The sequence below is a fragment of the Danio rerio genome, chromosome 23, assembly GCF_049306965.1.
Source record: "Danio rerio strain Tuebingen ecotype United States chromosome 23, GRCz12tu, whole genome shotgun sequence".
In the NCBI taxonomy this organism is placed as follows: Eukaryota; Metazoa; Chordata; class Actinopteri; order Cypriniformes; family Danionidae; genus Danio; species Danio rerio.
The window spans coordinates 16,071,298-16,097,500 of record NC_133198.1 but is presented as its reverse complement, the minus strand read 5'-3'; the positions used below and the strand labels follow the sequence as shown (position 1 = coordinate 16,097,500).

Sequence of the window (26,203 nt, the reverse complement as noted above, 5' to 3'; positions counted from 1 at the left end):
TGGAGAGCGCCAAATACGTCCCAGGAGGTATGTTTTTAAGCGTTTTTTGTTTTTGTGAATCCACCATAGACCTCTGTGTATGCTTTGTCAGATCTCAAATTTATCTTGCAAGTGCCATTCACACCTGCTGTTCTTGCGTAAATCCACTAGAGGCCGCTGTCAACCTACTGACTGACTGAATGACTGACTGACAGACTGCATGATCGACAAGTATGCTTATGACTTCTTCAGACTGTAGATGTTTCTTAGGCATAGCTTTGTCATTTAGGCTTTTCTAGAGATTTTCAATCAGGTTTAAATCAGGACTCTGGTCTGGCCATTTCATTCTCTGCAAAAAAAAAAAAAAAAAAGTTTTTGTCTTGTTTCTAGTCCAAATTCTTAACAGTCTTAAATCAAGAAGAATTATAATGGTCTCATGACAATCATGTTTATGACAGACTTATGACAAGTTATATTGCCTTGATAATGTCAAGTTGTCAAGACACAGACGATAAGTGATGATCTATTTGTTTATGTAAAGCTGTCTTAATGACATAGTAAAAAACAACTTTTGACACTCAATAACAGTTGTCATAAGCATTTATAAAATCTGTGACATCACAATTATGAAAGTGTCACGAACACCCCTTTAAGTGAAGTTTTACCAATATTTGAACTTACATGACTAAATCACACTTTTTAACAAGCCCTGATTAAAACAATTAAAGCATTATCTCCTTATTTGTTGATATTTTCCTCAGTCTCTTCAGACTGTAGATGTTTCTTAGGCATAGCTTTGTCAGTAGGCTTTTCTGGAAATTTTCAATCAGGTTTAGATCAGGACTCTGATCCGGCCATTTCATAGTTTAAAGTTTCTAGTTTAAATGATAAAAATTCTTAAATCAAAAAGAATTATATTGGCCACATGACAATCATGTTTACAACAAACATTTGACTATTTACGTTGCCTTTGTAATTTCAAGTTGCAAAGACAAAGACGATGAGTGATAATCTAGTTGTTTATGTGAAGTTGTCTTAATGACAACATAATTTGACACTTATGACAGATGTTAAGCATTCATAAAATCTGTTACATGTCATGATTATGAAGGTGTCATGAACACCCCTTTATGTATAGCACCAATTTTTGAAATCGTCTTCCTCCAATCTTTATATGTTTGTATTAGTATTGTATGCAAATGACAGATGTCTCATTTGCATATTTAAACATAACATTTTAGAAAACTTGTAATACAATCTATTTATTATTTTGCTTTTGCAATTTGAAATGTAGTTAGTCTTTGGAAGTATAGTGACAGAAGATTAGCAAATTTTTACCTTGTTCACCTGCCATGCTTTGCCTTAAAAAAGGCAACAACACAGACACACATGGCAGGACATTGGAACTGTTCCAATACATATTACATAATCCAGCACTAGAGTGACACATGTGCTCCATAATTGCACCGCATGCTCACTTTTAGCTTATATTTACTCTATAAAATGCAGTCGCGGATATAATGCAGGCCAAACACACACTGTACATATCATTAGTCTTTGCTTAAACATCATTTAGGCAGACTGTATGCCAGATTCAGAACCACAAGTGTGCTTCGAATACAATACCGGGCCTGTGCAAACATGACATTAATCAACAAACCTGCATGTGACAAAGATTTTAATCTCCATATGTGGCAAACAAAAGGCACACACAAACACACACACACACACACACACACACACACACACACACACACACACACACACACACGCACACACACACACACACACACACACACACACACACACACACATTTGATGTGTCTTTCAAACACACTATATGGCAAGCTGTTTAAACATTTAATCTATGAAAGGCATTGATACTATATTGTTTTTTCATTTTCAACTGGTATTTATTTTTAGACACTACAATCTATTTAATTGCATGCTGGAACTTTTCCTTTAGATTTTTTACAAATACATGCAAAAGTGTAACGAATAATAAAATAGTGTATATTTAATTGGTAAAAGAATCTAATAAATGAATTTTGTAAAGTAATTAATAAAGTATTCTAAAACAGTTATACAGTTAAAAGTTAATAATAGTTAATACTCATACTCTTTGGGTTTGCAATTTAGAAAGTACAATTTGTATTTTAAAAAATAAAACAATGTGTATTTTAAAAAATTACAATTGATTTAATCTGTGTGTCAATAATTGTTTCTTAATGACTAAGTTAATTACTCTTCCCCACAGCTATGTACAGAATGTATGTACAGAAGGAAAGGGCTTTATTTTAAAGGCAAAACTGATTTTCTACCATTCAAATGCATTAATGTATTTGTAATAATCAAATACATGGTGTAATTGACAAATACACATTATAATATACAGTATAATGAAAGTAGTGGTTACAAAAAATATAGTATTTTGAAATGAAAAATCACTCTAACATAACTTATGATCTTGTTTCCTGAAGATCTGCAAAGGTACAGTGTTACTCCACTGCAATTTTTCAGTTATCAGAAATTTGTTGTATTTTTCTTATGATTTCATATTAAGCTTTTAGTTGGGCATCAGGGGTGTGAAAAACTTGAATATAAATGAATTACTTAATTTAACAAGTATATCATGACTGTCAACATGTGGTTTGATATCTTGCAGCAGACATTTTGTAAATGCATTTGTCGTGAAAATGATCACTGGTGTTATTTTCTTGAGGGTAACACCACTGCAGACAGTGTTTCCCACCGCTGATTTGTTTGTGTCCCCGTTGTTTCTATTTTTTTCCCCCCCTCCATGTTATAATGTGCCATATGTGACAAGATAATAATTTTGAAAGCATTGCATTCATACTTATACATAAATGTTTTTTTTTATTGTTCCATTGTTATAGCAAATATATGGTTGCAGATGTGAACTAACATGATTAAATTGCACTTTTAACACACCCTGAGTAAAACAACTAAAGCTTTATCTCCCTATTTGTTGCATCTCATCCTCAGTCTCTTTAGACTGTAGCTGTTTATTAGTTATAACTTTGTCATCTAGGCTTTTCTGGAGATTTTCAATCAGGTTGAATCAGGACTCTAGGCTGGCCATTTCATTCCCTACAAAAAAGAGGGTTAGAGTTTGCTTAGAGTTTGTCTTGTTTTAGGTCCAAATTTTAAACATTTTCTAGACAAGTAAAAATGTTTTGTTTTCAGAATGCCAAATACGATACCCAACATGAAGTTGGATATTTTAACTTTCTTTTTTTTTTTTTTTTTAAAAAAACATGCAGTGGTATTTTAACAAACTCTCCTAGGGATTTTATCAGATCAACACCAAATTTGGGGATTGTTATCTAAAGGCTTTGGCAATATTAAATTGCGAAGATGTAGAGTTTTCATCAAAGGGCGGGTCAATGGCAACAAATAAAACATTATCTCCTTATTTGTTGCCTTATATTTATTTTTCTGTAACCCTGAAGACATGTGAAAAAAACAAATCAAGAAATAATATTTCATAAAAACTTGTAACACTGCCAAAAAAGTCACACCACTGCCAAAAAAGTACATGTTATCTTTAATTAGATGTACAAAAAGATAAATAAAAAAAATCAAACTGTCATTTATGTGTTTTCAAAAGCTCAAAAGCTAACTGAATAATGTGGTATAAGTTTAAATATTATAAAAGTAATTGTTTAATAGACTTATCGCCATACCAAAAGAGGATGTTTCTGTAAAATGGCCCATGTTTATAACGAATAAGCACTATTATCTCATAAATAAGAAGTATTATCTCAATAATAAGTACTAGTATGCAGGGCTTGACAATAACACCCGCCAACCTGCCAAATGCGGGTAGATTTTAGCTGTGGCGGGTAAGACAGCCACTCCCACCTACCACTTTGGCTGGTTGAATTTCATTTTAAAATTGTAGTTTTCTTAAAAGCAGGGTTCAACAATAAAGATGGCCCAATATGAGTATGATGTGATATTTGAATCGAGAAGCAGTATGAAAAATAACTGTTTGCGCGAACAGAGAAGATGATAACTCGCGCGCACAGCTAATGTGATGCACGCAACTGTTTACAAAGCGTGCACAAGTAACGAAGGCCAGGAAGTGAGTGCTGTGCAGGTAAATCTCACTCCATGGTCTTTAGCCTCCTTGGTAGAGCAATCAACTCCTATGCAGAAGGTTAGGACCAGCAGGGTTAAATTGGTGCTGTGACCTGGATGGAAGTGAGGTTTAGAGGGGGTAGTATAACTGAGGCCAGCTACTGAGTGCTGTGCAGGTAAACCTCACTCCTCTGACCTCTAAAGGTGCTCTAGCGCTAGAGGCCATGATCTTTAGCCTTCTTGACTGAGCAACCGACTCCCATACCGGTTCGATCCCGGCTCAGAGCGGGTTGGGTGGTGTAGGACTGGCGGAGTTACACACTCTGTAGTTTCCTTCCGCGAAGCAACTGTGCCTGGAAACTCAACTGGTGCAATCAGTTCTCTTTTAAATAGACTTGACAAAAGGTGATGCTTCTGCATCCACAGTCCTCTTGCTTTCAAGAGCTCAATTTAAATTTTTTTTTTTTTTTAAATGTCTTTTTGTAAGCAGCGTCAGTTGCTGCTTTCGCTTTACCCATTCTTTGAACAGACTATTAACAGGCGTAAAGTTAACGTGATACTTTCATTATCACACAGTATGTTTTTCACCTGCTTTCTTTTGCTTACTGTTATTTTTGTTAATATGGTTTAATTATATTTTTTACAATAAGATTGCAATAAGATAATAGGAGATTAACTCCCTATTTAGTTAAGTGGTGGTGATCTGAGACCTTTAGCCAGGACATAGACTGTGCATTGTTTTAGATACATGACAATAATTATTTTTAAAATGTCAATTTTTTATTTATTTTGTTCAATAAAAAGTGTAGTATACAGCTATAATTTGCTTGTTTTGACACCAAAACAAGGAAAAAATTTATGGCTAAGAAAAAATTATTTATTTTTGCTGTGGTGGTAATTTATCTGTGGAGATAAATTTGGTAGATCCTTAATTTTGAGCCCTGAAAAGTCATGTGAGATAAAAACTAACTGCTGTGCAACACTATGAAACCACAACCCATTTGCTCATGCACATTGAACACGCTCATACACAACACACAAAAAAGTGAAATGCATGCGGACAAAACACAAAATCTAAATCAAGTCATGTTAGCATGTCAAAGCCAAATTTATGCATTAAAAATATATTTCCCCGCAACAATAAAACTGTGTCTAGTGAAAATGGTGAGTGGCTGAGAGGGGTCTGGATGCAGACCTGGTGCAGTGCAATCTGAGCAGCATCCAATGCTTTTTAATGGGCTCACCTAACCCCACCCCTAACCCTACTCCTCACAGGGACGTCACTCCATTTGCATTGTGTCTGACATTTCATCGCTGAGTGATGCAATCTCACCTTGCATCATACAGGCTGCATCCAGATACTATTGGAGAGGCTAGTAATGATGGAAATCTACTAGTATGTTTTTAAAAAGGTATAATAAATAAGTGTTAGTATTGTATTTGAATAGTTATTCAACAAGTCTACAAACAGCATGAAAATAGATACTAATATATTGTGTAAACTAAATGTGAAAATGGCTTGCCACAGCGGCACACAACATAAACAGATATCAGCTGACAGGCGGACATGAATATGGGTGAAATGCTAACAAAGATACACTCAAGTATCTGCTAAAACAACTGATGCTACAAAGTAAAGTTACTTGATTATTGATTTGGTTTTATAAATAAGAAAAATGACTGGCACATTCAAATAAGATTCAACATGTAGAAATGTGAATCATTTACCACGGTAAACCATCATCCTGTCCAGGCAATGCATTAGATGTCGCTTCAGCAGGGCGAGTCTGAATATTTCTATATGAAACAGCACACTCTAGTGGTTAAAACATCCAACTGCACTGCTAACTGTACTCAAACTCTCACTATTTACATCCGTGCAAATGGCAGACAACTCCACTACAGGCGCTGGGAAATTGAATACACGACCTTGGTTTTGCAAAATTCATGCTCTGCTATTCATCAAGGCCACATTTCTGAAGAAAACTGAAGTGTTGCAGAGCATGCCATGATGATGCTAGAATGTTTTAAGATGCAGGTGTTGAGTTACTTTATTATGTGGTTGCTAGGGCACTGACAAGCATTTGCTAAGGTGTTTTGAGGGTATCTAGTGCTTTATTATATGGGTGTTAGGGTATGTTGGGTGCTTTCTGTGGTGTTGCTGTGCATTTACTTTGTCTGAGGTTTAAGTTGGGTTATTGCTAGCGAGTTGCTGTGCAGTTTCTGAAAGTTAGGTAAATATTAATTAATTAATGGGTTATTCTGGGTGGTTGTAAGGGTGTAGTTATGCAGTTACTGTAGTTTAGGTAAGTAGCTTTGGGTGTTCTGTGTACTTTCTAGGATGTTTCTGTGGCACTGCTGCTTATCTGTTAAGTTGTTTTGAGAGTTACTGTTATTGCTGGGATGTTCTAGGTGGTTGTTAGGGTGTTTCTGTTAATGTAGTTTATATCAAGGATTTCTTTTCAACCCGAGACCCCCAACGTGACTTGCGACCTCCAACACCTATAGTTATAAATACAGAAACCCTGAAAGCAATGGTGCACACACACCAATAGACCCAAGTCTATTATTCGTTTAATTTTTTTATATATATAAGTGCTGTAAATGGGCCAGAAATGTTAACCTGGTGTTATAAAATCAATCTGCTACATCTGATGCTATTGCTGTGTCTTTAATATAATGTGATTACCCCAGGGGTCGCAATACAATAGATCTAGTACCTATAAGCTACTATAGTTTATAGTAACTATAAACAACTATCTTTTCTCTTCAGTTGGTTAAGGATAAAATATGGTAATTCTTATGGTTTAATAAAAATAAGTCAATTTTTGGAAATCACCAGGCGACCCCCCTTCATTGTTCTGCAACCCCTCGAGGGGTCACGACCCCCACTTTGAAAACAACTGGTTTATATAATGTGTATGATGTGTATTGTGTATGATGCGTAATGCCATTAATAAGCTGTAATAAAATTTGTAATGACTGAGTGTTTTTAAAACTTATTTTAAGCAATCTGAAGGTAATGCAATCTTTACTGGAGCTGGAAATATATCTCCTTTGATCCATATATGTACACATAAATATGTAAACTGTCTATACAATCACTTTTTAGTAAGACATGTCACACTCTTTTTGTTTTTTAACATATGTTTAGACAGCCAAGTAAAATAAAATCTAATTCATACATTTAATCTGGAGTTTTCTCCTTCAAAAACGTCCTGCCGTTATCAGAGCACAATGAATCTTGGGATGTCCGAGACCACGAAGGATCCACCGGTTGTATCCTTCATTACATGGGAAATGAAGAATGACTTTTCAGGCTGTGTTTAAAGGAGCCTTCTAATTTTTTTAAATGAGACAGCCTTCGTCTTGCCGTGATTACGCAGCGCACTTCGAATGCATCCTTCGGAGGATGAGGCCAGCCTCTGAAATGAGACACAGCTAAAGTTTTTTTGAAGTTAAAAAAAACATTATGTGGTTGCTTGGTGGCTCTAAGACTTTTATTTTGTAACTTTGTGGTTGCTGAGCTGTTCTGATTGATTGCTACAATGTCCCCATGCAGTTGCTTCTGAATAAGTTATTTTGTGGTTGCTGTGGTAATCATGGGTGATCACTAGGGCACTGCTGTGTGGTTTTTTAAATTGATTTGAAAGTTGAGTTAATAAAGTTGAGGATCTATGATGTCAATTTTTATGCAAGAAGTTAGAAGTGAGTTAGCATTTTAGCAGTTCCGATTCCCTCGTTCCAAAATCAATGGGTTATTTGAATGGGATTTTGTGTAAATTGATTAAAATGGGTTTGTGGGTACCACAAACTCAAGATGCTTTCACATTTTATTTTATGACATAAAACACATCCGTTACACACCACTGATTTTCTAAATTGGTTACCCTTCTTTTAAAAGGAGGTAGCTAACAAGCTATTGCTAAATGGGACTACAGGCGATGTTGGAGAGATAATACAGCATCGAGCTGAACTGTCTGGAACGCAGCCCGCTTTAAATTTACAGCTTGCCTTGGACATTTGCATTTGTTTGTTATTTGGTTAAGTAAATATATAAAATATATATAAATATTATATATAAATATTTTATAGTTATATTTTTCTAATTGAGCATTCATATTGTGTGTAGCATTTACTTGAATTGATTTGAAGTTGTAGAGACCGTAGTGACAGATTCAGCTCTTGATCATTTATTTTAATAAAGCTATTTTATGAAGATATTGCTTACCACAGTGCAGCCTGTCTCTTTTCCGTTTTCAGTAATGCAAATGTGTGAAGCCCAGTCAGTGTAGTCTGTTTGTAGCCTAATGTTAGCTTTTCAGTTTTTCCATTTGCATTTAGGACCCAAAAGTGACAAAAGTTCTCTTTTCACGTAAGGATTGTCTGGTTAGACAAAAAGTGTAACAAACTGTGTTTGAATACAGAGCTTATTATTTGCAATCTTTGAAAAGCCTATGGGAATGCTAGCAGCCAATTGGCCTACAAGGTGACATCAAAGTTTCTCCACTCTATTACTACATACAGTGCTCAGCATAATTGAGTTCACCCTATTTTGAAAACGAATATTTTTATCCATTTCTCAGTTAATATTGGCAACGTATTTTGGTGCATTTAAACAAAACAGCACGGTACTTTTTGTGTTCTAGGTGCTTGCTGTTGTTGTTGCTATGCAGTTACTGTAGTTTAGGTAATGTGTGCTCTGAATATTTTCTAGGGAGTTGTTTAGGGGGTTACTAGTGTGTTCCTATGCAGTTACTAAAGTGTTTTGAGGTTAAATGAGTTACGTGTTTGCTTGGTGGTTTAAGGTTTTAATGTTATTTTGTGGGCGACAAGGTGGCCAATGTTGACAAATTAGCAACTTTGTCGCTAGATTTAGCAACTTTTCAGATCCCCCCTAACAACAAATTAAAAAAAAACAACTAGCAACAAATCTAGTGACTTTTTTTGTGTGTTACTGTAGATTTTTACAGACTCTCATGTGTACATATTGTATCGTCCCTGCTCTTCTCACCGAACTGTGGGTGATGCCGTCTGCCCCTCCCCTGCCTCAGAGCACTGACAGGCAGCCCAGTCCTCGTACAGCAGCCTCTCCCACCTGCAGCCTGACAGCAGATCACCCCTCTGCGTACCGACTGCAAATGATTTAGCACCTGCAGTGTAAAGGTATTTCCCTTGTAGGCCTACAGTCAAACTGATCTGCTTCTCCTTCATTTTAACAATTTAATCTGACTGTTTATTCTTTTCTTGTTCACAATCACAGATATTTTAAGTGAGAGTTTCAGAACTTGTCTGAGTTTATTACGTCTGAGAGATTACTGCAAATTCACTACACATCTATAATGATATTATGTATTTTAACAGCAATCAATTTAGTTAAATTGGCATGCTTACTTAAAGCGTAGTGCAAATATAAATACCCCTTTATTAACCATAGGCTGTTAAACAAATAGAAATGATAGACCGTGATGGCGTCTGTAATATACAAATTAACGTATGACGTAACCTTTTAGCAACTTTTCAGACAGAGCTTGGCACCTTTTCATTGAAAATAGTTGGCAATAGTGACGGTGGCTCAGTTGTTAGCACTGTCGCCTTACGGCAGAAAGGTTGCTGGTTTGAGTCCCGGCTAGATCAGTTAGTTCTTCCCATGTTGGCATAGGTTTCCTCGGGTGCTTCGGGTTCCCCCACAGTCCAAAGAGCATCCGCTGTGTAAAATATGTACTGGATAAGTTGGTGGTTCCTTTCGCAGTAGTGACCCCTGATTTTTAAAGGGACTAAGCCAAAAAGAAAATTAATAATTGAATAAATGAATGAATGAATGAATAAAACAACACAATTTCTGTGTTTTTTTTTGGAGAAGTTCAATTTACTTAAATTTGTAAAAACTAATAAGACAGCCTATATCCTTTATGTTGTCCCAACACAAATCGATTGCCAGCACTTGTTACAGTGAAGAATCAATACAGTCTATAAGACATTCAGATCTCCAGGCATAGTTTTTATCACTGCAGGTTTAGCTAATGATTTGACTGTAACTATTCGGTGTCATAATTACCTTAGGGAAATTGGGTAGGTGAAATGGTTCCATTGCTTTCCTTGGCAAGGTGCTGCTGGAGGACTCACTGCTAGACACGCTCTGATGCTCCTTTTCTCCATCCTCCAGCACTTCTTCCCTCCTGCCGCGCTCCAGTTTTTTCACCTTGCGTATGGAGGCGTACTCTGCCGTCACTGCATCCTGACTCATGCCGTTTACACCTCCTCTGCTTCCACCTCTGCCGTTCCCATTGACCGTCGGGCTGTGGGTGAGGCGCAGAGTGCCGGTGTCAGCTGACGTCGGGGCAGGAGGCGGGGGAGCTTTATCAGGCCCCGCCCCTTTTATCCCAACGCTCTCGTAGAGTCCGTCGTCTGGCGGGTGGCTTGTAGGAGATGCACGGCGACCAACTTCTGAGTAGGTGTGCTCACGTTCCTCATTGTCAGGTTTGTTGGGCACACGGGGCAGCTGGCGGCCTGAGCTTTGGCGCAGGTCTGAATTGGAGCGTCGAGTATGGAGCAGGAGGAGGTCCATGCTGGCCGGACGACTCTTAGGAGCGCCTGTCAATCAGAATAATGTGGATTAAGATGAGAGAGATTAAGTGAAGGTTGGAGATTACAGTGTTTATATCATATATATATATATATATATATATATATATATATATATATATATATATATATATATATATATATATATATATATATATATATACCTTTTGTACTCTGTATAAGTATAAGGTATAAGGCAAACACATGAGGGCAGAATATTACTTTGATTATCTTGTATTTTTGTCACACTATTTTATTTTACTTTGTCAAACTAGCATACAGGTATTAGTAAAGGCATTCATATCCATTCATACAGTATTCCAAACATTTTAACAATGCAATTATACTGTAGATAGTTTATTACTGCCTAAAGTTAACCATGACTATTATTCTCTACTTTGTCGGATTTCTATTGACAATATTGACATTTCCGCATTTATCATAAACTTTATTACATGGTCTATCCAAGGTACGTATTTTTTTAAAGTACTTTCCTTTGGATCAAAACTGTGATTGCTGCATTACTATAATGAGAATATCTACCAATTAAGCTACACAAATCCTAAATGTTTACATTTCAGATAAGTTGGAGAATTTGCTATTCAAGTTTTTTTTTTAAAGATGCTACACCAAAACAGGATTTTATAAGCTGGGTAAAATTTAATTTCATTTAGAGTTGTGAAACATTTTTGTTAAGAAGGAAGTTAATCCAGGGTTAATCAATTTGTGAAAATTGATAATAATAAGCAAGCCAAATGGAAAGAAAAAACTTCCGCATTTCACGATGTGTGTATGTGTGTGTGTGCTGTCCTTTACTGAACTGTGTGTGGATCTTGTTGGAAAATATGGCGAAAAGTCATACATGACGGTAATAGTTTGATTGTGGTGTTTTCATCAATAATTCCACTAATATCCGCATACTCCACATGTCTTAATTCCATTTCTGTTTAGTTCAGTTATGACTTAAATTGGATTAAGAAAATTAAAAAACGCTGTTTGGCGCTTATGTAGGCCTACAGTTCAAAATTCATGTTTAACTGAATAAACAGTAAACACAAGTACATCTTCTTCAACACCATTTATTTTTCATTATCATAGTAGAACAGTTTCTCATGCAGTTTGTGATGGATTTTAGAAACAGGAGATGGGCCCCTGGTCTAATGCGCCACCTGGCTTGAGAAACCCATTCTCAAAAACTTATATTTAGTCATTATTTAGGTAGCACACAAATTCTGAATGTCTTCGGCAGAATTCAAATGAGTCAATTTAATCTGGATTAATCTAGATTAATTCCGAGATTACAGTGAGATTTATCTAGATTAAAAAGTGTACCTATGCTCATCTATAATGAAAAGCCTTTTTTATTTTCAGTTAGCAAACTAACAATTTAGCCTCGTCTGAGGTTCATACAAAGCACACTATGAGCTACTCGCAGCGCCAAATCAACAAGCAACCCTTCATTTCAACGGAGAGCGAGCGACTTTTGGCAACCTTGAAGAATATTTTTTATTCTCTAAAAGTATTCTCTAAAAGTATGTAATATAGTAGTGTGCAGTAAACATGAGCCAGGCTAAAACTAGGTTTGTGTAAGATGAGTAAATCGGCGCAGGACCAACACTATGAGAAAGCAATGCTGAAGAATGTAGAATAACTGAATATGTAACTGATGTAACTGATTATTTATGTTAAATACTCATATGAAGCTATATCTGTGAAAGGCATTTAGGAGAGTGAGTGACATATTATCAAGCTAATAAAACATGACAATATATGTAAACACTTAAAAGAAGTTGCATCTATGAATTCTCGGGTGTGAAAACAAGAATAAGAGGACCACCTAAACATATACTTGGAAGTAAAAACTTATTCAAGGATGGTTAGAAGTTAAAACAAGAACACCAGGAGTTGGGGCAGAGAAACTATATAAAGATTGTGAAGAACACAGGCATTCAGGAATTGTCCAGGAGAGAATTCAGATTACTCTGAGGTCTGCTCTACACTTTCTCGGCTTTATTGTGTTGAATATAGTCTATTTTTTTTGGTATTCAAAACCTCCTGTCTGACCGTCGTCATTTATGAAAAGGCAGGCAACTATGGCAACTTCTGTCTACGCGAGTGACTGCGACCTTTGGCGGCCAGGTGGGCGTGTGGAGTGATGCGACCAAGTTGAGAATCCTTCAAATTCACACAGCCCTGCGTTTGACCACCTAGAGTGACAGGCAGCTACAAAGTCGCTGCTAGTGTGAATGAGGCCTTAGGTCTCAATCGAATGTATGTCGTTACGAGCACATAGTTTGGCAATTCTGTGTTTCCTAAATCCTTCGTTCAACTTTGTCGTTGTAACTACACCTCTAGACCTGCAGTTAGAAGCATACCGAACCTGGCTGTAGTCTTTTCTAAGTTAACCCCCTACGCCCTATTCATTTCAAGCACTTCACCAAACACTATGAATGATTTTCAAAGCTCAAGGTTGTCTTGCTTACATTTTCTGTGATTTGCTTTCTAAGTTATTTCTATTACAGCACAGTTTTTATGTTGTACAGATTGATAATTGCAGTCTCTTCAAAGTGCCATCGCAAACATTTATGCAGTTTTGAACACAGTCATAGCTTGCGAAGAAATGTGACTTATGATTTTTGAATGCAAATCTTTCCAAAGAATTCTATATGTTTCTGTACTGTACATATTTGCAACATTTCTACAGTGTTATAGAGTTTAAATACTTTTTACTTTTTAAATGAATTATTTAAAAATAATAATTTCTGCAACAAAGTGAAGTTTATTTATAAACTAATTTCAAGAGGATCACACGATGATTGCTTATGATTGCTTGCAGCCGGTCCCGCATTATTAAATTTATGATTCACCAATCAGACGATTCCTAAGCCAATATAAACACCCTAAGTTCCATATAACAGCCATTTTCGTTTTGAATAATCCCCCTCTCCACCCCTACTTCTCCTCCTTTCCTAGATGAGTGGCACGGTGGCCCAGTGGTTAGCAATGTTGCCTTACAGCAAGAACGTCACTGATTCAAGTCCTTACTAGCTAGCCAACGTTTCTGTGCGGAGTATACACATTCTCCCCGTGCTCACGAGGGTTTCCTCCCACCGTCCAAAAACATGCAACTTAAGTTGATTGACTATTCCAAATAAGCACCATAGACATGCTCCTAGTAAGTAGTTATCTCTTAAAAGCAATAACTATCTGTTTATTAGTTACTACAGCAAGGGAGTTCTCTAGATCTACCTGAGCTTAAACTCCCCTCTCGCCTTGCAAACAGGAGGGAGCCCGAGGCTCGAGGATCTTGTGAACTTAGGGCTCTCTCCCAGGACAGCATGCCAAACAAGCTTTATTATCAATCATCAGCTAAGTGTGAACTCTTGAAATGTAATTTTAACGATTTAAATTTTAAACAATACTGTATAAAAAAAGCATCTGTTATTAGTTTTTACTCCAAGCCCTTTAGGAACGTCATTACAGATGTTTTACGTTTTAACTAGTGGTTCAAATGATGAATCTGCAACAAAAGCAAATATGATTTTTACAAAAAAAAAAACAAAAAAAACCTGTCACTATATTATTTTTTCCCCAAATTATGCATCATACTTTGATTGTTCAGCTGCAAGATAACGTTGGTTACACCAATGTCTGCGAAATCAAACAAGGTTAGCGACAAGATCTCTTATAAAAATTAACAATTCTTAAACTACAAATAAAGCCACGAAATTAGTTTAACCATGATAACCACAAACTATTATTTTGTAACAATAACCATAGCTTAACCAGGGCATTTGAAGTAAATCTGTAGTTATACAAATATAATCAATGCTAAAAAAAAAAATGTTAACTACAGTCACTTTTACCATAATAACACCATGACTAGGTTTAGTTAAGGCTTTCTGCCAAACCTGTGCAGGAGGTCATTTCAAAGCAATGAATTAAGCATTTTTTTTAAAAACTTGGGCTGATTAATCATCCATATTATGACTAGGAGCATGTAATATGAACCAAAATGTGTCCTTGTATATGTTTTGTGTATTTTGACTTTCAATGGAGCTCAAAACCCATTGATTTAGATGTAAAGGCTTTGTAGATGATGTGTATGAAGCTTTATAATGTGATTATAATCTTTCTTAGCTCTGCACATCACATGTTTGTTGCAGCGGGAGCATGAGCAAGTAAACATCCAACCATCACAAGCCTCTGGAGACGTCATCCTCACACATACACAAGTGCGTCGACCGGTGCCAATGAGCGTATATGTGTGGTATATGAGTCTGTGCGTGAACGTGTCATAAAGAGCAGTTCGGTGTCTGTGTTTGTCTTACCGTTGGCATTGCAGGGCAGCCTTTGCATGTCATGCAGGCGGGTGTCAGATTTACTCATTGAGTTCAGCTTGGACTGCCGCAGAGCAGCCTACGAGACAAAACATCATCATGTAAATGAATATACATTCATGTTCATAATGACACAAATGCGAATATGTTTGTGTGTTTATTCATACTTATTTGCACTCACCGTTTCCATTCTCTGACTCGCTCCATTGGCATGGCCATGTTTGGTCTTGCTTTTTCTGAAGGTAAAATGAAAGAAGCTCTGTTTGTAACTTGTACATTTAGTGACTGGACCATCATATTAATATAAATTTCCCAATATAACAATAATAAAAAAATAAATCTAGCGAGAGGCTTTCTTAGATAGTATTCTAAGGCAACATAAGTGACCTCCAGATTGCATGTAGACTGAAGTATCATAAAGATAACTATAAGACAGCATTGCATAGGGAAAAATTGCCACACAGACCCACACAGAAATACATACTTTAGTCAGGTCAGCTCAGATCAGGGGTATCAAATACAATTGCTGGAAGGCCGCAGCCCTGCACAGTTTAGTTCTAACACTGCTTCAACACACTTACCTGTAGGTTTCAAACAAGACCCTCAAAACCCTTGATCTCCACTGAAGGACACCAAAACAACATGTGTGGTGGTGGAGGGTCAAGTCTTTAAATAGTGGAAATTAGCTGACATTGATCTATATCTTAAATAATTACATTAACAAGAAAAACAAAGAAATAAATATACAGTTGAACTCAGAATTATTAGCCCCCCTGTTTATTTTTTTACCCCATTTTCTGTTTAACAAAGAGCAGATTTCTTCAACACATTTCTAATCATAATAGTTTTAATAACTCATTTCAAATAACTGATTTATTTTATCTTTTCCATAATGACAGTAAATAATATCTGACTAGATATTTTTCAAGACACTTCTGTAGACCTTTTTCATGGCTGCTGCATGGCGGGTGCCATAGCGACCAGCGTCTTTCGGTAGAATGCTAAAAACTTCCGTTTACAGCGTGTACAACTGGTAATTTGCGCTCCGAAAATGGGTTTCAATAACGTTTTTAATGGATAACAAAGTGTTTTTGTGACACACAACTTAGAAATGAGTCTGTTAAAGCCGTTATAATCTGTCACATGTGGTTCAAGCGCAAGAAAGAAAAGAAAAAAAGAAAAACATTCTCCTAGTTCACGTGTCTGCCGTCAGAAATACATTGTGTTGGTGCGTTCCCGGCCTTTCAGCTGTTAGCTCAGCGGCTCTTTCACACACACACACACACACACACACAGAGAGAGAGAGAGAGAGAGAGAGAGAGAGAGAGAGACAGAGAGCAAACCAGAGTACTGGCATGAAACTTAAAAGGTATGAAAGTCATGCAATTTACAAAAATGACCAATAAAAGTCTGTTACTGATCCTCTGCTGGCTGATTTGCTGTTCATTCTAATCGCGAGCCGTTTGCGTTTTATTTTGTGTGTTGTTTTTACCACGGTTTGTGTTTTTTTGTCATTTCGAAATAACACTAGCCTATATTTTCACTTTGTCACAGTTATTAAATCAGTGTGTCAGTGGCACAGTACAGGCTACGTGTGTGTGTCAAACATTTTGGTGAACTACATTTGTTTGGGCTGGTTATATATTTGAAACAAAGAGAAAATGTTGACTTTAGCGATGACAAGGCTTCATTTAAACTGCAGAAGATGCCGCCTGACAACGAGGGGAAAATGCCTCACAGCAGCTGTATTCCATCCCTTTAGATCGCATGTCTTTAAATGATCAGTTCAGGAGATGGTGCTGATGGACAACAGAATTAGTTCAAAGAGGATGAAAGCAGGTAAAATAAATGAAAACTATCGTTTTAAAGCTGTCCAAATGTGACTGTTTCCGGCTGCCGACCGGAAGTTCTTCTCATTCTCCTTGCGCATACACGCAAAGCATCATGGGCAATTTTGCGTTCCAAGAAAAAGTTCTATACAGCTTGAAGTGACATTTAAAGGCTTAACTAGGTTAATTAGGATAACTGGGCAGGTTAGGGTAAAGCTTTTCTCCCCATAGAATACCAATCATACACACGCGAATGCGCAGGGTCATGTGTCAAATTTCGAAATCGCATCACTTGACTGCGCGAGACCAATTGAGGATTAAAACATGACATATCTGGACAGAAATTTAAAACATGGAGTAATCGCTCGCTTTTTTAAATGTCTAATAAGCTTGTTTAATCCCGCCTCTTTTCGCTGCACCACATGACAGAATAACGCATGCTTAAACTCTAATGTGACCACAGCTTCATTAGGCAAGGTATTGTATTACGATAGTTTGTTCTGTAGACTATCGAATGGAAATATAAAGCTTAAAGGGGCTAATAACCTTTGACCTTAAAATCTTTAAAAAAGATTTTAAAAAGAAAGGATTCGAAAAAGAAAGTTCTTTAAAAAATTAAAACTGCTTTCATTCTAGCCAAAATAAAACAAAAAAGTCTTTCTCCAGAAGAAAAAATATTATCAGACATACTGTCAAAATTTCTCTGCTCTGTTAAACATCATTTGGGAAATATTTAAAAAAGAAAAAAGGTGGGCTAATATTTCTGACTTCAACTGTACATTTGATCACCTCTATAACCATTAATACCATTGTGAATGCATGAATGCAGCAGCCTCATTATACAGGGAAATACTCAGTCGGCAAGCTGAATCTAGAATCTGAACACCAGCAGATTTAGCCTATACAGACAGATGCCGTAAGTGTTCAAAGGGTGATTTTCTTGAAAAAAAAAAAAGGTGTTTTTAATCTACATTTAGCTTAAACTCATATCTAATTTAAAATGCACCTGGAAAGGGCTTGAAAGCCGCCCATCAGAGGTTACCATATAGGTCAGAATAAGCTCATTATCCCTCAAAACACAGACAAGTTAATTAAGTTTAATAACCAATGAGATGTAATTGAATTAAATATATGAATTTGGTTCACTGAAGCGTGCATATTTATTCACATCAGGGGTGTCCAAACTCGGTCCTGGAGGGCCAGGGTTCTGCAGATTTTAGCTCCAACTTGCTTCAACACACTTGCAAGGAGTAAAGCCTAGTAAGAGCTTGATTAGCTAGGCCAGCTGTGTCTGATTGGGGTTGGAACTAAACTTTGCAGGTGTCCGGCCCTTCAGGACCGAATCTGGACATCCCTGATTTACACGAAAACTACTAAAAATAGGTGACCCCCATAGTCAATGTATAATTCGCATACTGATTGGAACTAAACTGTGCAGAGCTGCGACCATCCAGGAACTGAGTTTAACACCTGTGGTCTAGATGTATGAGAAATAAAAATGACTTCAGCTTACATTTGACTGCAGTTTTTAGGTTAAATGAACACTAGGGGGCAGTATGAGGGCAGCAACTTTTGTTCCTTTTCACATTAATGGTTTATAATGATAATACAGAGATATATTATTGACCAATGAGATTATTTTTGTGCAGTTTTGTTGCACAACACCAAATAAATACCGCAAGACAACTCAATAATGTCTCTGACAGGGATGCCCAAAACTTTTTCTTATAAAAGGCCAAAAACCAAACTTAATTGAGGGCTGTGGGTCAGAGTTAAATATACCAAACTGAGTTACATTAAATCCGCTCATTTGTTTGCTTATTATTTAAAAATATCTAGAAAAGGTTGATTTTGCTCATTTTGTACACTGTTGTACTTGTGATGCAAATACTGAAAGCTCAGGTTCAAATGTGGTGTAGCACGGTTCTACAAAAGCAATGTACTGTAAAATCATGATAAATCTATGTGGTCCTAGTGCACTTTTCTCTTACGTTTGATTTTTAAACACTAATGCTTGGATTTAGGGAAGGGTTTTGGTCAATGCTTCGCTAGATCACAAGAAATACGTGCTAAAACATACAACAAAACGTACCCTATAAAGTTGCATTTATTTAGCTAAAGAAATTTAGTGAAGAGCTTTACTCAAAATGTTTGCATTAAATTAGATTTTGAATCAAATATTTGCTGTTGAGCTTATTCACCAGATTTTTTTCTTCTGTATTAACAGATATTATAAGTAGGACACACATTGAAATACTCATCTGAAAATCCCTGGAGTGTTACTAGGCCTTTTGTAACTTTAAAAAAAATGATATTGTTAGCGAAAAAGATGCACCACAAAGATAACATTAAGTGTCAGTTTTGGAATGTTCATCACAAGTATACTGTAAATAAGCTGAATAAATGAGCTTTCCATTAATGTGTGGTTTATGATACACTCGAAAAATAAGTATTTTTTATGCTGCTTGTTCAAACTACTTATTTACAATGAGCTAAAACAACACAATTCTGGAGATTGTTTTGGGAAACTTAATTGTTTTATGTTCAATCCACTTAAATTTGTTTCATTAACTTTGTTACAGTAGGTAATGTATTTTTGTTGGTTTGTGTTGGGATAACATGAATGAATTGTATAGAACCATGCATTTTATTTTACAGTGTAGGACAATATTTGCTAGAGATACAACTATTTAAAAATCTAAGGGTTCAAAAATGTAAATATTGTGAAAATCACCTTTAAAACATTTAGCAAATGGTTTTATAATAATAAAAATATATATTTACAGTAGGAAATGTGTTAAACAATTTGATATTTGCTTGATTTTCTAAACATTTTTAAATAAAAAGAAAAAAATCTATATGTTTTATGTTTTAGAATGTGTTTTTTGGTTATTGCCAGCATCATAACCATGCAATATAGTATTCATTTAGTAGTTTAGGTTCCCATATATGGGGTTTCCCCTGATAAAGGGTTAATTAAACACTTAAACAAAAGGAATTACTAAAATTACACTTGACTTGTGTCACTTTCACATATACAGTTGAAGTCAGAAATATTAGCAAACCTTTTTTCTTTTTTAAATATTTCCCATATGATGTTTAACAGAGCAAGAAAATTTTGACAGTATGTCTGATAATATTTTTTTCTGGAGAAAGTCTTATATGTTTTATCTTGGCTAGAATGAAAACAGTTTGAATTTTTTTAAAGAACATTTTATGGTCAAAGGATATTAGCCCCTTTAAGCTATATATTTTTATTTGATAGTCTACAGAACAAACCATCATTATACAATGACTTGCCTATGTCACGATCACCAGAGATCTACCAACCAGAGATCGCTTGTAAATACTCACATTCACATGAACTACAAATCCGCCATGTTAACGACTACATATTCAGTTAAGCAACACACACACACACATTTGCTCCAAGTCACTAGTGATTGCAAACACAGCTAAAGCTACTTACAGACTGATTACTTGGACTATAAGAACAGCACAAACACACACAATAGGCCCTATCATACACCTGGCGCAATGTAGCGCAAGGCGCGACACAATTGTTGTTTGCTAGTTTCAGCTTTAAAAGTAAAAGGTTTTTAAAAGTAGATAATGATAAGGCCTCATCTCTCATTCTCGCGCTGCAGATGTTCTGTTTAACTGTTTTCTTGCTAGTGAAATTCTCAGTTTTTCCAATTACAAAGTCCGTTTTATAAATGGCAAATGCGCTATGGCACGACTCAACTGACTCTTAAAAGGAATGCGAGATGAGACTCTGATTGGTTTATTCTCAAAAAACACCTATAACTCATTAGGAGAATAAGCTCAACCCTATTAGACCATGCGGCACAGCGCAAAGCGGATTTTTCCGTCCTTATATTAACAAAAGTGGATTATGACACGCTCTTAATGTGTTTGTGCCCACGGCCACTTTGTGCATGGATCGTCCAAATAGAGCCCAATGTTGCCGAGTCTTTTTAGCTGTTTTGTGACATTACAATGCGTTTCCTTTGCCTTGTCTTACCATGTTTGAACCTATCCTTGTTTTGTTTGTTAATTCATGCCTGCTACCTGCCTTGTGACCATCTGCCTGTTACTTTGGTTACGATTCTGGAAAGCCTGTATACATCTGTTTGCTCCTGTGTTGATCAATGTTTGCCTGACCATCCTTTTAATAAAACCCTGCATTTGGATCCTCACCTCCGTTGTCAGCATCACTTCCCCGTAACAGCTTAATTACCCTAACCTGCCTAGTTAACCTAATTAACCTAATTAAGCCTTTAAAAACTTTAAGTTGTATAGAAGTGTCTTGAAAAATATCTAGTAAAATATTATTTACTGTCATCATGACAAAGGTAAAATAAATCAGTTATTAGAAATGAGTTATTAAAACTATTTTTTAGAAATGTGTTGAAGAAATATTCTCTCCGTTAAACAGAAATTGGGGGGAAAAAATAAACGGGCGTTTAATTCTGACTTCAACTGTTGATTTTAATGGGTTATTTTTAAAAATGTATCATTTGTCTTCTATTATGAAGAAAAATTAATGTATTTTTTTTTTCCATTTTTGTAACCTGACTGCAACATAAATTTTTATGTAAGCGACTCAAGTCTGCTTAATCCCTCATAAGCTTCCAGTATTTGAATTTGATTTCTTTAAGTAAGTGTCCTTTGCAAACATTAGCTGTGCAGCTCGCAGGATTCTGTCCGGAAGTGAAATTCCCCTACAGCGAATGTGTGTGTGTAATGGCTCTCAGTGGGTTTGGCCGCTCTGGATTTATCTGGGGATGCTGTAATGATGTGGGACTGGATGTGTGTGTGCAGGTGTGCTGGAGGAGGAGAGGATGGATGGGTAACCCTGACAGTCCTCCGCCCTTGCTTTTTCTTCTGCTCTCGTTCCCTATACACACACCTGGTGTGACATCAATTCTTCCACAGCCTGGGAAACACACACGCTTTTCACACACCTCTTTTTGTTCTTCTCACTCGCACCCCATTTTTAACATCCAGTGCGATACACACATCTCTCACACTTACGCAGACCTGTGAAACAGAGGATTTTCTCTGCTCTTGCTCTCTTTTTACACTCTAAATGGTATGAAGAAGGCTTTCATGCATGAAAAGATAATGGCCATGCACACACTGTAAAGTGTAATGAGAGAAAACTTGTTAAATGGGTGACCCTTGATCTGAACCAGACGTAAGTGTCAATTATTTAAATTGAGGATTATTCAGCGAAACAAATAGGCTTTCCATTTGTGGAGGGTTAGTATAAGGTAACATTTGGCTGAGATACAAATATTAAAAATCCTTTATCTGAAGGTTAAACAAAATCTAAATATTGAGAAAATCACCTTTAAATTGTTCCAATTAAGTGTATGACTGTAACATCAGGATGCTGCACAACAGAGTTGAGGATCCACGTGGAGTACTTTATTCAACAGAGAATGGTCATGCAGGCAAAGTTCCACACCAGAGCAAAACAGAAGCATACAGGCAATCCAAAGTTGTAGTCTAAACATACAAATAGTCAGGCTAGGCAGCTAGGAATCAAGACACAGGAAACAGGGCAAGACTCGATACACGAAAAGACTAGACTAGATAAATGCTTAGAAATGTTAACGGAGATAAACAACAAGACTTAGCCATGTGTATGGAAATGAGAGGTGTCTTTATAGTTCAGGTAAAGAGTAGGGTTGAGTATCGTTTGTATTCATTTCGATACCGGTGCTAAATCAATACTTTTAAAATCATACCGGTGCCAAAACGGTGCCTGAACCGATACTTTTGAGCCACAAAATATGGTGGATGACTTAAAAAAAAAAATCTTTTTTTGACAATCTTTAAAAAAAATAATTTTATTAGAATAATTTAATTTAAGTTTAAAGTAAAAATCAATTCATAATTTATATATTTGAATGACATCAATACATTTCCTTTGATCATTTGTTGGTTAGCATGAATTTGAGATTTGCATTATGAAATTATATTAGCTTACTTACTGTCATCAAAATACTGACCCCCTTTTCAATTTAGGGGCCACTTGTACTTTTGGGGGGCACATTTTACCATATATCACAAAATACTTAAAAAATTATTTGAAGTCATTTTTTCCTGCATCACTCTGCAGTCTTCATAAACAAGATAATTAAATAACTTAAACTCAAAATAATCTTCCTTGTTCATTTATTTGACAAGGAACTTTGTACTGGTGTAGGATAACACATTTCTAACATTCAAGTACATCAAGGCACACTCTTGCACCTTTAAACTTTAACAGGCCTACAGTTGAAGTCAATTTAATTTGCCCTCCCATTCATTTAAAATAATGTTTCTGAAAATTTTTACAGTGTTTCCTAAAAACTAATTGTTCTGGAGTCATAAGTCCTATTTCTTATTGTTTATATCTTGAATAAAAGCATTTTTTTCTTTAAAAAATTAAGGTCAGTATTATTAGCCTCCTTAAGAAATATTTATTACTGTGTATTTTTTGATATACACAACAAATCAGTTACAAAATAATTTGACTAATTATTTCAACTTTAGTAGTTAACTGATTAAGTCTTTAAATAACACTTTAATCTAAATAAAAGACTATAAAATACTTAAAGGGACTTTGTCTGAATACAACTGTCTTGCAAAATAACTAGTAAAATGTTCTGCAACTGTAAGCATGGGGAAGATAAAAAAGTAGATATTAGAAATGAGTTAGTTAAACTATTATGTTTAAAAATGTGTTGTAAATAAATTTGTGTAAATAAATCATGTGTTGAAGACGGAAATCAAAAATTAATGAAGGCAAACTAAACGAATTGAATATGACTTCCATGAGCGTGACTGAAAACTACATCTGATCAATGTGTTACATCTGTTCCACTGGGTAATCAGGGAAACCCAGAACTGGTGTGTGTGTGAGGTGCATGGATGCAGGATTCGTAGTCCATTTGGTGGAAGATTTGTAATTTTCCAGCAATACGCAGTAGCTAGATTGCTGGTGAGTTTTTATATATTTCTAGAAAGAAATGTACAAAATATTAAAACATGATCTTAATATTTTAACAATATTTGGTATATAAGACAAACTTTTGACCATTGGTAAATATTTTGGGCTTTATTACAACTAACATAAGACAGGTTAGGTGTTCCAGGGTCACATACAGCGAGTCACCCTTAAATTAATGTCACGATTCTTTTTTTTTTTTTAAAGAGCAAAAGCTAAATGTAATATTTTACAACTATTTAAAAATTATTCAAGTTACATGGTGAACTTAAAGGGATAGTTAATCTTAAATTAAAATGTATTCTGTTTACTCAATCAAGTGGTTTCAAACCTTCAAAAACTACCTATAGTTTTTCTTTTTCTGTTGAACACAAAATTATTTATTTTAAAGAATGTTAGAAACTGGCACTCATTCGCATACATGGAAGGAAAAACAAATATTACAGAAGTCAATAGTTACAAGTGTTCAGAATTTTAGAATATCTACTTTGTCTCATTACACAAAAGAAGAAAGAAACTCGAACTGAAACATTTAAACAAGTTGAAGGCTTAGTTGATGATGACAGGATTTTCAGTTGTAAGTAAACTGTCCTTTAAAACAGAAAACAGTACTATTACATTATTTGTGAAATTGGTTCATCTTGAATCTGTCAGCAAACATTACAGAGGTGTTCATTTACTGAGTAAGATTTCACTTGGAAAATGTATTTTTAGAGTGTTTTATCTTATCAGTCTTCAAGACATTTCCTGCCAGATGTTCTATATAGATGTTATACAGTCATTTATAAAATGTTTGTGGTTAAGAATCTTGGCTCTACGCTGTCATTTCTTTTTAGCTTCTTGTTCTCTTAACTAAAAAAAAAATTGGCAAGAGCGTGGTCTGAAAGTTTAAAATAATGGAAAAAGCTGGAAGCAGTTTTAAAGTTAAGATATTTTCTAGTATAAATGAACACATCTACACTGTGGTTTAGCATGTTGCTAGCATGTTTCTAGCAATAATTAGCATATTTCTAGCACATTGTTTGCATGAATTAGCATGTCGCTATGTTGTTAGCATTTCTAGCATGAATTAGCAGATTGCTAACATGTGTACTGAATGAATTAACATGTTGCCAGCAAGGATTCACATTTTGCTATAATTTTAAAACCAATTGTGTATTATATATATATATATATATATATATATATATATATATATATATATATATATATATATATATATATATATATATATATATATATATATATATATATATATATACAACCTGATCTACAGTGTGTACTTGGACAAAACAATATTAAAAGAGTAAAATAACATAATTAATTGGGCTTGTGTCTCAGGGAACATGCCGGTGTCTATGTGTTTGTAGTTGTCTCTGGCTCTGTTCCCCAGTGAAGGTCATGAATCTCAAAAGGCCGACGGTCACGTTTGCACCTGGTGTATTAGTGACCTGCGTCTACACACATGACTTGCAGAATCTACAGTACCAACAGCAAAATAACAGCTGCACTCGCATAGTGAGTGTGTGTAGTCATCAATACAGCATTAACACTGCTATGTTTTAGAGAACAGGTGTCAAACTCAGTTTTTGGAGGGCTACAGCTCTGCACAGTTTAGTTCCAACTGGAATTAAACACACCTGATCAAACTAATTGAGTCCTTCAGGCTTGTTTGAAACCTGCAGGCAAATGTGTTGAAGCAGGGTTGGAACTAAGTTTTGACACCCCTGTTTTAGAGGAATATTCTAGGCTTAGTTCAGTGCGGGGTGTAATGTGTGTTATTGCATATGGTCTTCTGAAATTCTTTATTCTGATTGACTGGTAGGTGTGCGATAGATATATTGTTTAATGCACAGGTCCAGTCAGTTTTGATCACAGTTCTGAAATAAATGCACTTCCCTCAAATATTAATAGTAGCCATAGTGACTCAGTTGCCTATTCTCTAGAACACAGACATAATCATAATTATTTGCGTAAAAGTAGCTAACACATTACTATGAGCTATTAGTAGGCCCACGTGGAATCTGCGCGCACAGAGTTCTGCAGATTTTATGCAGAATTCCACAGACTTTTAGCCCATCATTAATTCTGTTTATTTACTTGAGTAAATCTAAGTTTATTCAGTTTTTTAAATTAATTACAGTAATATTATTGACATATGAAAATGTTCATCTGATTTATGTACAATGCAGTTTGTAAAGTTTTTCTGTCTTTTAGTAGATATATTATATGAGAGACTTACTATGTTTAACAAATAAAGCGAATCTAATTGGATTTGCATTTTAAACATTAAATAAAAGTTAAAAAGACATAATTTTTTATTTTACAAATACATGTTTTAGTTATGATACTGCCAAATAATTCCT

The 26,203-nt window shown here is 35.5% G+C and overlaps 1 protein-coding gene across 1 annotated transcript in view; it reads right to left on the bottom strand.

Annotated features, from left to right (window-relative positions):
* LOC100005368 (uncharacterized) overlaps positions 1-26,203 on the bottom strand; it is a 144,598-nt gene that overhangs the window by 20,032 nt on the left and 98,363 nt on the right. The window contains exons 3-5 of the mRNA XM_001344412.7: positions 15,190-15,244; positions 15,000-15,087; positions 10,142-10,677 (exon numbers count right to left, since the gene is read on the bottom strand). Coding sequence (XP_001344448.1) covers positions 10,142-10,677; positions 15,000-15,087; positions 15,190-15,244 — 679 coding nt within the window. The remainder of the gene's footprint in view (positions 1-10,141; positions 10,678-14,999; positions 15,088-15,189; positions 15,245-26,203) is intronic.